The sequence below is a fragment of the Passer montanus genome, unplaced genomic scaffold (genome assembly GCF_014805655.1).
Source record: "Passer montanus isolate IOZ18808 unplaced genomic scaffold, ASM1480565v1 scaffold73, whole genome shotgun sequence".
NCBI lineage: Eukaryota > Metazoa > Chordata > Aves > Passeriformes > Passeridae > Passer > Passer montanus.
This window is the reverse complement of record NW_024372481.1, coordinates 3,791,687-3,805,307: the sequence shown is the minus strand read 5'-3', so window position 1 is coordinate 3,805,307 and position 13,621 is coordinate 3,791,687. Positions and strand designations below refer to the sequence as shown.

At 36.7% G+C, this 13,621-nt stretch overlaps 1 protein-coding gene across 3 annotated transcripts in view; it reads left to right on the top strand.

The window, feature by feature from the left end:
* Positions 1–12,888, top strand: part of GARNL3 (GTPase activating Rap/RanGAP domain like 3) — a 29,353-nt gene extending 16,465 nt beyond the window's left edge. For all 3 annotated transcript variants that reach the window (XM_039730685.1, XM_039730684.1, XM_039730683.1), the window contains 9 exons: positions 195–367; positions 675–833; positions 2,685–2,751; positions 3,392–3,499; positions 3,926–4,044; positions 4,270–4,405; positions 5,453–5,659; positions 5,982–6,093; positions 6,836–12,888. In XM_039730685.1, coding sequence (XP_039586619.1) covers positions 195–367; positions 675–833; positions 2,685–2,751; positions 3,392–3,499; positions 3,926–4,044; positions 4,270–4,405; positions 5,453–5,659; positions 5,982–6,093; positions 6,836–6,992 — 1,238 coding nt within the window. In that variant the 3' untranslated portion in view covers positions 6,993–12,888. The remainder of the gene's footprint in view (positions 1–194; positions 368–674; positions 834–2,684; positions 2,752–3,391; positions 3,500–3,925; positions 4,045–4,269; positions 4,406–5,452; positions 5,660–5,981; positions 6,094–6,835) is intronic.
* The last annotated feature ends 733 nt before the right edge of the window (positions 12,889–13,621 follow it).

Below are 13,621 nucleotides of genomic sequence, written 5' to 3'. Positions count from 1 at the left end.
ATAAAAGTAGATTTCAAAAGGGTCATAGGCTTTTGTCTTTTCCTGGAAGTCGATGTAATCCTATTGAGGAGTTTTTAATTCTGTGTTGCCAAGTCATCCATCAGAGCCCTGTTTTATTAATCATCATACAAATACAGAACAAAAAAATCAGACCCTATCCCAACCACTTAGAGTCTAGAACATTATTTCCTCAGGCTGCCATTTGTATGCCATTAATACTCACCATGGAAGCGAACTGAGGATTGTTGCAGCTATTCGGAACAAACTGCTTCTGGTCACAAAGAAATATAATTCGGATGACACTTCAGTCAGCACCTCACTGCTATCGTCTCCTGAATCTCCAGTAGAGGAGTTCCAGTACATCCGGGTATGTGTAATCTAGTTACTAATTATCTTAACACACTGAGCAGCAGTCAGCTAATGTGGGGGGTGCAGGGAAGGCAGAGTATGCATTGTCGTCTTCCTGAACCTACAGACAAATAAAAGTGAGAAGCCAGATGGTGCAGATCAGTTATATATGCTAAATAAAACTTTCAGGTTTTTTTAAGAATTGTTTCTGCTTGTTCTTTGTTATGCTTCTGTGCTTAGAAAACATCCCTTTAAAGTCATAGAGTACCTGCAGCACCCACAGTAGGAACTTGAGAAAGAGTGTAATTCTATTATTTACGTTATAGGAAATATGCCTTTCTGACCCTCCAGTGGTTATGACACTGGTGGATGGACCTACTGGAGACAGTGACAATATGATCTGTGTAGCATATCGGCATCAGTTTGATTTAATTAATGAGAGTACAGGGGAGTCCTATAGATTGCATCATGTTGAAACAAACAGGGTAAGTTTTCATCATTGAAACTTTTTTTGTAGACCCCCACTGAGCATAGTTTGTTGCAGACTCATTGCATGCTATGCTGACTTCCTAGGAGTGTAATTTATGGAGATGCTCATGTGTGCTACTTTTCACTTCTATAACCACTGCTTTAGGACATTCTGAGATATTTATTCCTTTTGGGATACATGATGATAACTCCCAAGAGAGGTAGTTATAACATGTGATATGGGGAAAAAGCCTGTGTTTCAGGCTCTGGAATGTTGTTGTCAAAAATTAATTTTTCTGCTTTCTTAGCCAGTAGTTAGCTTTTTGCTTTATTTTTGTGGTATCAGTATTGTTTAAAAAATTGCTTCAAAATAACTTGAATGGTTGACCACCAGTATCTTATTCAGATTTTCCTATTTGCATGTAACTAAAAAATTTATATATAGTTTATCATTCTATTTAAGAAACTGCTGTCCAGTCAACTGATAACTGAATATCTATCTGTCTAGGACATAGGCGTAGGATTTAGGCAATGTCTTTGTTTTCAGAAAAAACTTCCAGTATAGTTTCTAAATAGGGATGTGGATATGTAGCTTTAGACAAATAAAAAAAAAAAAGGGGAAGATTTTGCACAGGTAATCTGTTGCTGTTAATGAGATAAGTGACGACTTTTTTCATGTGATGCTTCCTGACAAGTTTGGTTTTTTTTAAATCGTGTCTATTTTTATTTGGATCTGGTGATGAAGAGGTGCTCCTGGCATGGTTGATCAACTGTAAATGTCTCCACAGCACTGGGAATCAATCTTAATCTGGATGAAGAGGAACTAGAAGTAAAGAATGGGGTTGGAGAAGTACATTACCATCACCATCCACCCATTTCTTTTCCACACCAGAATCCTTATTTCTTTCAGGAAGACAAATAAAGCAGACAATTAATAGGAGCTGAGCTAGTGATTTTTATAGTGTTGAAATGGGTTGCCTGCTTATTTCTCTGGACAACAGAGCAGCAACGGCTTTCAGTCACTACAAAAGACAGGTCAAAATGCATTTGGTATGATGTGTAAACGTTCAGGTTTTCTTAACGGTTCTTGACCTGCACAGTAATCTTAAATGAAGGAAAGTCATGCTGTTCATGGAATCAGACTCTCAGCCTTCTCCCTGTCCAAGTAGTATGTATGGTTTGGGAAGCATTTGTCTAATGTAACCTGATGCATTTCACTAATAAGATCTCATTTCCTGAACAGATATCCTACTTTTTGTGGCTGTTTTGGTTTGTTTTTAATCTAAAAGACAAAACCAAAGTTGAATTAAGAGAATTTATGTAGCCTAATCTATGTAAAAAATACTGTGGTTTAACCAGCATTGCTTCTCAAGTTGTAAATTCGGACTGTTCAGTAATCCTTAGGTACATCCCTGTTGACCTCTGTAAATGTTAGTGGTTTTGAACCAGTAATTGTTGTATCTGATCTTTTTGCTAGTCATGATGTGCATTTGAAGATCACTTTTTGAAAAGAATTACTATCTTTAACGTAGCATGTTGATTCATAGCTTCCTGAAATCATCCTATTTCCCAAAATTTGTATTGCTAAATAAGTTATATGTTTTTATTGCTTTACACTGTGGTATGGTTATGAATGTTCGATACTGCACAGAACCAAATACAAAGGAACTAATTTTCATCTTGAGAACATCCTGAAAATTACATGACAAAAGAAGCTATTTTTATAATTTTTTTCTCTCTTTTTTTTTTCCCTTTTATCTGTGGTTGTGCACTTCCCCAGCCGATTGTATTGCTTGTTAGTCACAACCCAGTTGTAATAACCACAGTATCTTCTGTCTGTTTGTTAATCTTTTCCGTTATCATTGCAGGTTAATTTTGTTGCAGCTATTGATGTGTATGAAGATGGTGAAGCTGGTCTACTGTTGTGTTATAACTGTAAGTGTTTAGGGAAGGCCAGAAATGGTAATAGCTCAACCTGCATATGTAGATCTTCTTTTATTGGAGTCTAGGTCTGTATCTGAAAATAAATGTTAGCGTTTCATTGAAAGTTTGTCAAAATACATTCTTTGGAATTTAAATGCATTTTGGAGAAATTACGAATGCAAGTATTTTAGTCGTACTAGCTGTTTTATAGATGTGCAGGTTATGTGATTCGTGAAATCTTGGTATCTGTAATAACCCATGTGCATAATAGTCTTCAAAGAATGTCAATTACATGAACATATGGCTACTTGAAGGGCAGAGAGATACAATTCTGCAGACACTGCTTTCTGAATTTTTCTTGTCTGTTTCTGTATCTATAGACAAGTTAGGGACCTGGTAACTGCTGATACAGTAATACTTACTTTGTGAAATAAAACAGCTTATTAAAATGTAGGTCTTTTATTTTGGTCTTTCCAGTGTGTTCACAGTGAAAGCAGCTTTTGCTTAGCTGTTTGGCTATAGAGGGACTTTTACATGAATATTTGATTGTGTGTGAATAATGTCCACCCTTCTGCAAAATCTCCCTATGAAATGGGTGGTGGTCGCTTACCATGTAAAGTGATGGATGCTTCTTTTTTCTATTTTGCTCCAGATGTTTGTCAATACAGAAAGGTATATCCTTTCAGTGGAGGTTCTCCACTTGTCCAGCCATCAGCTTATGACTTCCACTTCAGCTGGAATCAAGTTCCTTATGCTGTTGGTAAGAAAATATCTCTTTTTAGTAGATTTTTTTTTTTTTTTCACTACTGTTTTTGCCTGCACTTGGCTCTGGTGGAATTCCACCAGAGAATCTGGGAATAAGCATGTTACGTTCATGATGCCACTTGACTTAAGTTTCTGGTTAATTTTGAAAAGTGAAGCCTTGGTAGCAAGTTCATCCTTTGTTGAACTTTTTTCCCCTTTCTTTTTTGTGTTTCTCATTTTCCATTCCCTCTGTATTCTGCCAGGCATGAAGAGTGAAATTTTCGTCAGGCTCAATGTAGCTCGGTGTACACCAGTATGTTAGACAACACTTTTCTTAAGAAAGGAACATGTCAGAAGAGATCAAGAACAGTTTTCGTGGAGCATCCAAGAAACTTTTGCTTTAACCATTTTTCCTTGCCAAATAACTTCTATTTTGTTGCAGTCTGTGCTTTCCCTTATGTTCTTGCCTTCACTACTGATTCCATTGAGATCCGATTAGTGGTGAATGGGAACTTAGTCCACACAGCAGTTGTGCGTGAGCTTCAACTTGTAGCATCAAGGGTAAGACAGAAAAAATCACGTTTGACTATTTCTGTGATATATTGGGATCTAATTAACATAAAAAGTTGCTGCTGCTAAAAACATAACAAACAAAACCGAAATACACGCTTACTTTATCTGCAATAATTTTTTGTGTCTGCTCCTAGTTTATATCAACGACAAAGAGAATCAGAAGATGGTTAAGAAAGTCTCACAGTATTAATGATGGGTTATTTGTCATTTCAGTCGGATATTTATTTTAAAGCTACTGCTGCAGTAAGTGGATCATCTGACAGCAGCTCTAAGGAAATGAGTTCAAAGAGTTCTCCTCAAACACCAACAGCTTACGAAAAGCCAGAATTATCTCTTCCTTCTCTAGAAGGTAATGCGATCTCTGATCGTTCCAACAGTTACCAAATCTTGGTGCGGCTGGTCTTATGTAAAGATGGTAAAAAAATGTGAGTTCCTGCCTGAAAGTGTGAAGGACAAGAGATTCTCTATTTTCCACTCATATAAAGCACTCAGCTGAGCTTTTGTACTGTAGTATCTTTTCTGAATACATGGTAGCATTGTTCTGAAGAAATAAATTCTGTAGGAAGGGAGAAATTAAACCTCAATATCCTGATGACTCTTTCGCAATGTGACCACGAGTCATAATGCAAAAAGGGGCATAAAATTGTGAGAAAACTTGACATTTCACATACACTATTCCGTTCATTAAAGAAAAGCTGAATAACCACTGAATGGCTGAAGCTGTTTTGCAAAATAAAAGTAAGAAGCCTTGAAAAGCTTTGCACAGACAATTTAGTGTAATATGATCTACGAACGGTCAATCTATAGTGTAACAATAAAGGAGAAGCGAGGGAACATCCGCTAAATAATGGAAGATGTGTGTACACCTTTCTTCCTTAAATCTGCTGCTTTACTGTTAGCAGATAGGAAAAGGAGAAGGTAATCACAAATTTCTTATTTGATGGTAAGTTTGGGACTTTGGTTTGTTTTTCTTCTAGGAATTAGGAAAACATGGTACTTTATGTTACCTAAGAGGAGGAGTCATAATTTAAATCACTTGGGATCCAGGCTCCAATATGTTTGCAGTATTTTAAAACACACAGGAAGTACTGCACAGAGTGCAGTGTAATAGTCAGAGTACCAGCTGCAGGTCATAAAAATTCACTTCCTGGTTCCGCTCCTGGTTCATCGGGTTGCCAAGAGTCAATCTTCATTTTCTCTTCAAATCAAATTGGTTCTATTTCTTCCTTCTCCTAGCTTATTTGTATTGAAAGATATCTAGAGCAAGAAAGAACTTTGTCATTTCAGTTAAAAAGTGCCCAGCTCAAGTATAGCTTGTATTTATAACTCTTCATTTGGAATTAAGAACTGATTCTGTTGTGCGAGTGTAATATTCTTTTTTCTTTCTGTGTTTCAGGTGAAGTTCCATGCAAAAACCTGTACAAAATACCTCTCAGCAATCTGGTTGGGCGAAGCATTGAACGACCTCTGAAGTCACCTTTGGCTCCCAAGGTCATCACTACTACATCGAGTGGCATTACCTCTCTTCCAGTTACGCACTCACTACCTTTATCTCGTATGGAAATTAAAGAAATTGCAAGCAGAACACGTAAAGAATTGTTGGGTAAACTCTCCTCATTCCTCAGTGTTACATATCAATTGCCAAACATATACTTTCTAATCTTTGCACCATCACGGGTAGGTTTGTAACATGCAGCTAGTATTCATAAATTATTAAAATAAAAAAAGGAAACAGTGAGGAAGCGTTATTTGCAAATAGTATAGCCATTGTCTGATCACGTATAAGATGGCCATATTCTAAGCTAGGTAGAAATGATTAGTAATGTAACCCAGCAACAGATACCTTAGCCTTTTCATGAATACTTTGTTTTCATGAATACTTCGTTTTCTGTTGAAAGTATTAAGTCTTATATTCCTTTATTGAGGTCTCTTGGATGAGCCTATACCCAAGACAGAAAGTGCACAGAAGCTGAAAAAGGTTTCTCGAAGACAGTCAGACCCTAAGCAGGGAGCTGTAAGATCATCTAGTAGTGACAGGTAAATATACTTTAGAAAAGAGCCTAAGTTAGACTGCAAATATTTTCAGAATTGATTGCTCATGCTTATCTCAGTTGGCATAAGGCTGACTGAAACCTACGTATATCCATGTGCATTTTATGCTAATGTGTTTGTTGAAGTATCAGAGTACCATAAGTACTGAAGCAGTTACACTTTTTGCTAAAGACATGTTAATGAGCAAGCCAAGACTAAATGGCGTTTCGTGGGACCTGCTGCAGCTGAACCTGTTATAAAGATTTGGACTACTGCAGCTGCATTGTGCAGACTCTCTCGTTTTCTTTGTATGCTCTTGTGTTGGTATTTTCAGAATAAATTTTGTGAAAAAATACTGCGCATATGTCTGTTTGGCACTCTCCCAAGTTTGCCCTGAACCCGGATACCCCAGTGCCATTCTCTTGTTTTCATTGTTTCCATAACCTATGTTTGTGTAGAGTACTGGCAGAATACAGAATACTGGCAAGATACAGGAGACTGAGAGTAACAAAACAAAAAATATCTTGCAGTGTGAAGCTATGTTCGATACATTTTCCTACTTGGAAATTATCTGGGTGAGGGCTTCATTAATACTGCCTTTTGATTATTTTTAGTAGAGTAAAACAGGAGGAAACTTAGTTGTAATGGTCTGTGTGTCTTTAGGATAACTTGATTGAATCTAGAGGTAGCCATTGTTCCTTCCTGTCCATGTGTGGTTTTTTAGTAACTTTTGTCTTCCTCTCTGCAGAATAATCTCAAGCTCGTTTGAAGGCTATTCTGAAAGACGTCATTTTTCTACTAGTTCAGATCCTGATACTTCAGCAAACAAGGAGGAGAGCTCACCATCTAGCTATCCATTTCAGCTGATTTCTTTATATGATGAAGACATCATTGACTTAAAATGAAGACACTTTTAAAACCCTTCTTCCTTACTTCACATTTTCTTACAGCTCTGTAAGCTCTATGGCAATGTCACAAACACTGCTTCTGGTAGTAAAATGTGGCTGAAGTACTGGTGATAAATCCTTATGGAACCTGTGTTCTGGTTAGCACACCCTGATTTGGCAATGCTTGTATCTTTGACGTAGGTATGTTTTCTCAGTTAATGAAGCATTATACTTTTCATGGCATTCTAACAGTAGGTAATCAATGGGAGATTTAGGCTGAAACTCAAGTAAACAAAAAGTATTACTTGTTCTAAGCTTCTTATAATTTGACTCACCTAAATGACATGCAGCAAAGTTAATTGCTGTTATTACTATCATGAGTTGTTTTACAACAGTGTACGTCATGTTGGAAGAGGAATTTTATAACACAGACCACTACTTTTGGTTTTTCGGTCTTTAAAAAACAAAACAACAACAGTGACAAAAAAAAGGCTTGCAGGCAAGGTCATTTCAAACACTGGAGTCAGGCCCTAAATTGATGTATCTGTGGTATGTTCACTGAAGAATCAGGTGAGATATGAAGATGGTGTTTCCTTGGCTCATTGCTTAGAGAAACTTGAAAACACTTTTGGCATAAAGAATCTCTGGGCAGAGAACCTTTCTATAGGACACACAAACTTCCAGAATATTTCTTAAAAATTGGAAACTGAAAAAACTAAAAAACCACAAACAAATAAAAAAATCCTGAAACAAAAACTCCGGTCCATCAACTGGAAAACTCCTATTGTAGTGCATCTGCAGATGTTTCCATTACAGGCAGAAAAGGTGACCCAAATTGTCTTTGACTACAAAAAGATTCTAATGCAGAGGTCATCATTACCTGCTGTCTGTACTTGCACCAACAGTATAAGTAATGATTTCAGATAGTTGTATTTTCTAACTGGATGCAGACTGAAATTTCAGTGGTAATAAGGTCTTCTGTGATGCAACAATGATCTTGTCTCTTACTGTGTTAAAGAGGAGTTTATATTTAAAGTTTGCTTTTTTTTAACCCTTTCCTCTAGAACACCTTTGCAAGGATTTTGTTTGGTCGTGGTTTTTTTTTTTCATGAAAGCCTTTATCTATGATGTTTTTAGCTTTATTAGCAAGTGTTTCTTGTTCTAAATGTAGAAATACTTCTGTATCCTTGATTTTATTTCATAATACCACCCATGTGTCATGATTTCACTTTTATTCAAGCATGATCATCTGGAGAAGCATGCCTTTTGCTGCCATCTGTCTGAATGTAAAACTGGTTTTGCAAAGTGATTTTTTTTTCTGTTTGTTGTATAATATGGCTGAATTGCTTCGCTTAAGAAAATATGCAAGGTCTTACCTGGAATCATAATTTCTTACTCTCAACTGGGGTAGCTAATCAACAGAAGAAGCAGTATTTTCAATAGTAATTAGTCTAGGAGCAGAAGGCTATTATTACTTTAGTGGGTTTTGCACTCATAAATGTGTGGGGTGAACCTTAATAAGCATCTAAAAGGAAGTACCAGATTGAAGTATTTACCAAAATTTGTAATTATTTTTTGAGAATGTTGTTTGCAGAGACTACCCTATCCTTATTTATTTGGACAGATAAGGTTTAAAGAAAATCAATCTGAAAGTACCACATTGTACTTATTTTCCTGGAAGTTGTAAACACTTCTGAATCCACTTTTGGAGTCACTGCTGACACATATTTTTAAAAATGAAAAGAACCAGCTTTTTCCAAGAACAGCTCTCTCAATGTAGTATTTGATTTCTGGTTTGTGCCTATTTTTGAAGACTATCAGTATGTTGCAAAACTGGGGCTTTAGTTAAAATTTTAACTGGAAACTTTGCTTTACCCTGTTAGGATACTGGATTTTAAATATACTGCAGATGTTCACCTGTGCTATCACAGCACGATTTAAAATTATTAACTATTGTTTGATAGCAGTTGAAACAATATATGGAGATTTTTAAACTTGTTTTGAAGAACCTGAGCAAACACATACTTACGTATCCTGAAAGACTAGCCTTAGAGCTGGAGCACTAGGGAGAACAAGAAGAATGATAAAAGCTTGACAGAAAGCTTGACAACTGTCTATGATGGTAGTCAGAATGCATACAGATACAGCATTTGCATTACATCGTAAACATGATTATAGAAGAAAGGGCTATAAAGCAAGAGTTATTTTCTTGAATCAGAAGTGCAGCAGTGGCTGTAAAGTATTACCATTAATTAAGAGAGTGTTGGGGGAGTGGGAATGTGTCTGTGTGTGTGAGAGAAAGACCCTTTGAAGGTTTGCCTGTAATTACAGCATTGATGACATCTAGCAAATGAACTATAAGGAGTACAGATACTGGATTACTGAAGCACAATACCAGATCATACTGGCTTCATGATACATACCTGGAACAGGATATTGGTATCATTTGAAGAGGGAAGCCCAGCAACTGCATCCCTGCCCACCTGCCCCAGCTGCTTTTATGCTATAGCATGACTTAATGGGTCTGGTACAAGCTACTAAGCAAGTCACACTGGGAACTACCAGACCTTAACAGACTGTTGCTCATATAGGAGAGGAAGGAGCTGAATCCTGAGAAAAAATTAATGTCTTCATTCTTAATGTATCCAGTAAGTGCCTTGTTAAGTTTTTGCTTCTGTACTTAGAGTGTCGTAGAGGGATAATATCTAATGTGGCAAAAGAAGTAGAGAGCGATACAACATTTTGTTTGGGTTATGTGACACCTAGAGTTCGTAGCTGAGGCTTTACAGTCATGTATATGTCGTTTACTACCTAGTTACTGTATGAGAGCAACCCAGAACATAGGTAGAAGGCAGAGAACATGGAACTAATATTCCAGTTTTATTTGCCACAAGCCACAGGAACCAAATTCTGTGAAGTTCTTTATCACATTTATTGTATCCAAAAAAAAAAAATTACCAACACAATAATGTGAAATTGCTAGTGTACACAACCTTGTACAAGGATGTGGCTTCTTTGAGTTTTTAGTAGTCTGAACAGACAACTATGATTTCCATGTCTCTTCATGTGAGGAGAACTAGCTTCTATCTCAAAACATCATCCTTACTATACAGACCGCTAATTAAAACTAGAGGCAGTTGGTGGTATTGATACTGAAGCTCTTGTGCATCATTTATAAAGGGCACAGTTCTTACACACCTGTGGAACCTCTCCTTCTTAAGACTGGCGTAAGATGACAAGGCTTGTGGGAAGGCTGCTGGGATGGCTGTAGTGTTGTTTACTCCAGCGTTGGAGCCATGTTGTTTGCCCTCTGTTTTTCCAGCATGTGCATGCATATACTTTCTAAAACTTAAAAAATAGTCTTGGGCACAAACTGTAGCCATGTCCACTGTAAGCACAAGCCTTTCTGCTTTCACATCAGACGTTCAAGCTGCCTGTAGGCTACATTCTTGGTGCTTGCTGATCATCTCATGGTTAGGAGAAAAGATAATCTTTGAATCTACTATGTAAGATGGGTGTTGTTCTGAATGGAAAACAGAAAAATGTTGCTACAGATGGACGGAAGGAAGGAATTATTTCTGTGAAGGAAGAATTGTTACCAGATTGAACACTTGCTAAGGCTAAGTTTAACTGAAGGCCCATTCTGGACTCTTGGCTAAGTTTTTGCAATAAATACTTTCTGTCCCAATGTGCTGGATTTGTAGGCAACAGCAGGACTCTTAACTCCTCCTGGCTAAATGGTGTTGGTCACCACTTCATCCCTGTGCCTTAGTTTGACTAAATTAGAGGAATGTCATTTACATTGGTGCAAGCATTAGATTGTAAGGTAGTTAATTTAGAATGTACTTATGTGTTCTCACCAGCATGGTTAATAATGCATGGAAACACAAAATAGTTGAGGGTAGAAAGGACCACTATGTTATCATGTATTTCATTACACACACCTGTGCACCACCATTCAAAAATCTGTTCAAAATGGATATGCAAGATTTTGGGCTACTTGTCATCTTTGTCATGCATTTGAATTACAGCAAAACTATCACCACAACTTTGAAGTGTAACTAGAACTTAAGAACCCCCAGACACATAGCTAAGTTAATTCACACATACACAATATGGAGCCCTTAAGGCTTTGATGAGCTGTTTGCAAGGTCCCTAAAGCCCCGTTTGGGCTTTAGAAGCCAGTACAAAGAGTAATTTTTGTCCAGTTCCTTATTCCAGTGGCAATCCAGTACACATAAATATTTTAAATATGTTCAAAAGTAATGAAACACTTCCACAGTACCAAGAGAACTGCTGTCTAGGTTCAGTGAATGCACGCATACATTCAGTTTCCTGCTTTGCAAAGAAGTAAGGCCTATTCTAATTACAGTCCTTTACTAGTTTGGGGGTGTGGCAGGGATTCTTGGCTTGGTTTGTGTGGTTTCTGGAGGCTGGTGGTATGGGCAGGTTTTTTGTTGGTTTGTTGGGATTTTTTTTTTCAGGTTTTGGAGGGGTGTCTGGCTGGGTTTTTTGGTTGTTTGGGGGTTTTTTTTGGTTGATTTTTGGTTTTTTGGGGGTTTTTTGTTGGTTTGCTGTTGTTTTTCAATGCATAACATACTTGCAAGTATGCACCTGGAATGATCAACAGGTTTATTCTCTGCCTTCATGTGATTATTTCTATAAATGTGCATGTAACTTGTAATTGATAGATTCAAATTGAATTTTTTAGTACTTGACAGTAAACAGAATAAATATTTAAACAGTACTTAAGAGGGCAGGGAATGGGTAACGTTATTGCTTAACTAGTTACATATGGTTAAGGTTGCTACTCCTGACATATATTTTCTGCTGTTCTAAGTGTATTTGACCAGTAACGGCTGGCTCAAACATGTTTTTCTAAAGGTGTGGGTCTATAACTTGTCCTTACAGATGCAGTGGCTTTTCCAGAGCTGTTGGCTTAGTCTGCATTTGAAATCTATAACCCTTTTCATTTGGATTTGGTTTTTACTATATATACATATATAGGTGTATATATATTTGTAATTTCTACTGTAAATTTTCAGGGATTAAAAATCCCGAGTTATATATATAGGAATTTAAAGTAATAGGATCATAAAAGGCAGGGGAAGGGAAAATCCCATCAGTAAGTGATAAGGTATTTCCAAATAATTTCTGTTGCCTTCTGTGTATGAAAATGGGTATCACGCTATTTTCATTCTTAACAATTCGATGTCATGGTTCATATGCACAGTGCTTGCTTATTCTGTTAAAGCACTTGTTTTCTCAGATAGGCTTAATCTGTTTTTGTGAAGGACTAAATTATACTCTGGGGAACCCAATATTAACAATATGGGAAGGCTCAAGAGATTATGCAGCAAACATCTGTACTTGCATGCAGGTTAGAAAGTATTTTTACTCTTATTACTTGAGCACAGCAACTTCACCAGCCTGTATACTGCTTAGCTGCTTCACTTTGTTGCTGACCTGTAACTGACTGACTCCTCTTTGCTACTAGAAGCTGTGGTACTAGCATCTGACTTGAAGAGAAAATTGAGACAATTTTCTGCATATTTACCTGGTTGAATGGAAAATGTTATGTAAAGGTTTATGCATTATCAATCTAGAATGTCAGTTTAATTGTCTTTGAATGGTAGCAGACTGCTTTGTAATTTCATAATGGCATATTGTTAAGACTGTTGCTACGTTTGTGATCAAAGACTCTTTACCATTGGTCCTAAATGCTGATGTATAACCATTGTTTTTAATGTCATATGATAGCATGCATAGCATGCATGGTTTGTATTTTAGATACAACATCCAAATAGAAACAGTCCTATTACATCTAAAACTGTTTTAAGTGCTATTTATCACCTTTGTGAAGAAGAAACGTTATTTATTTCTTCATCTATAATAAACTATAAATTTGACCCCACCTGTTTCTTTCACCTGTTTCACGCACACAGGACTAATGATTTTCAAATTTGCAAAGTAAAAAGATGAGAAATCAAAAAGACAGGATGTAGTACAGAGCAGTGCTTTTTCCATTTGAGTTTTCTGAAATGCTGTATCATACCTATGAGATTGCTGTTTGTGTCTTAAGCTTTAGCCATCTTTGATAAAAGCCATAATCTAGCTTTGGTTTATGTTTCCAGGCATCTTTTAGACTTTTGGAGACCTGCTTCAGTTGGGAATCTTTAATTTGTAAACTAACACGACAATGTAGTTTTTCTCCCTTTCTGGCTAAGTGTGTATTCTTACTGTTTCCAAGACTTCGCAATTCCTTTTGAAAAAGCAATCATCTTTCCTGAAGTATTAGTGACATTCTTTTAAGAGCTACAACCCTTCTTGTGATTTAAATGTATTCTTAGCCACCTTGACAATAGGAAAAAAAACTTAAATCCATGAAAGTCAAGAATTCATCTCCATTTGGGATTAAGACAATTTTGTGGTCAGAATGAACAGAAATAACAGCCACACAAACATCAAATACTGCAGTCTGAAACTAACATTACCCAGGCTATGTTGTGCACCATAAGGAAAAGCAAGAAAATTTTATTTATTTATAAAATTAGATTTTATTTTACATCTTAGAAAAAAAAGATACTGACCCCAATACAATTAATATTCTCACATGGGCATTACAGTCAGTACACTAGGTTAAAAGA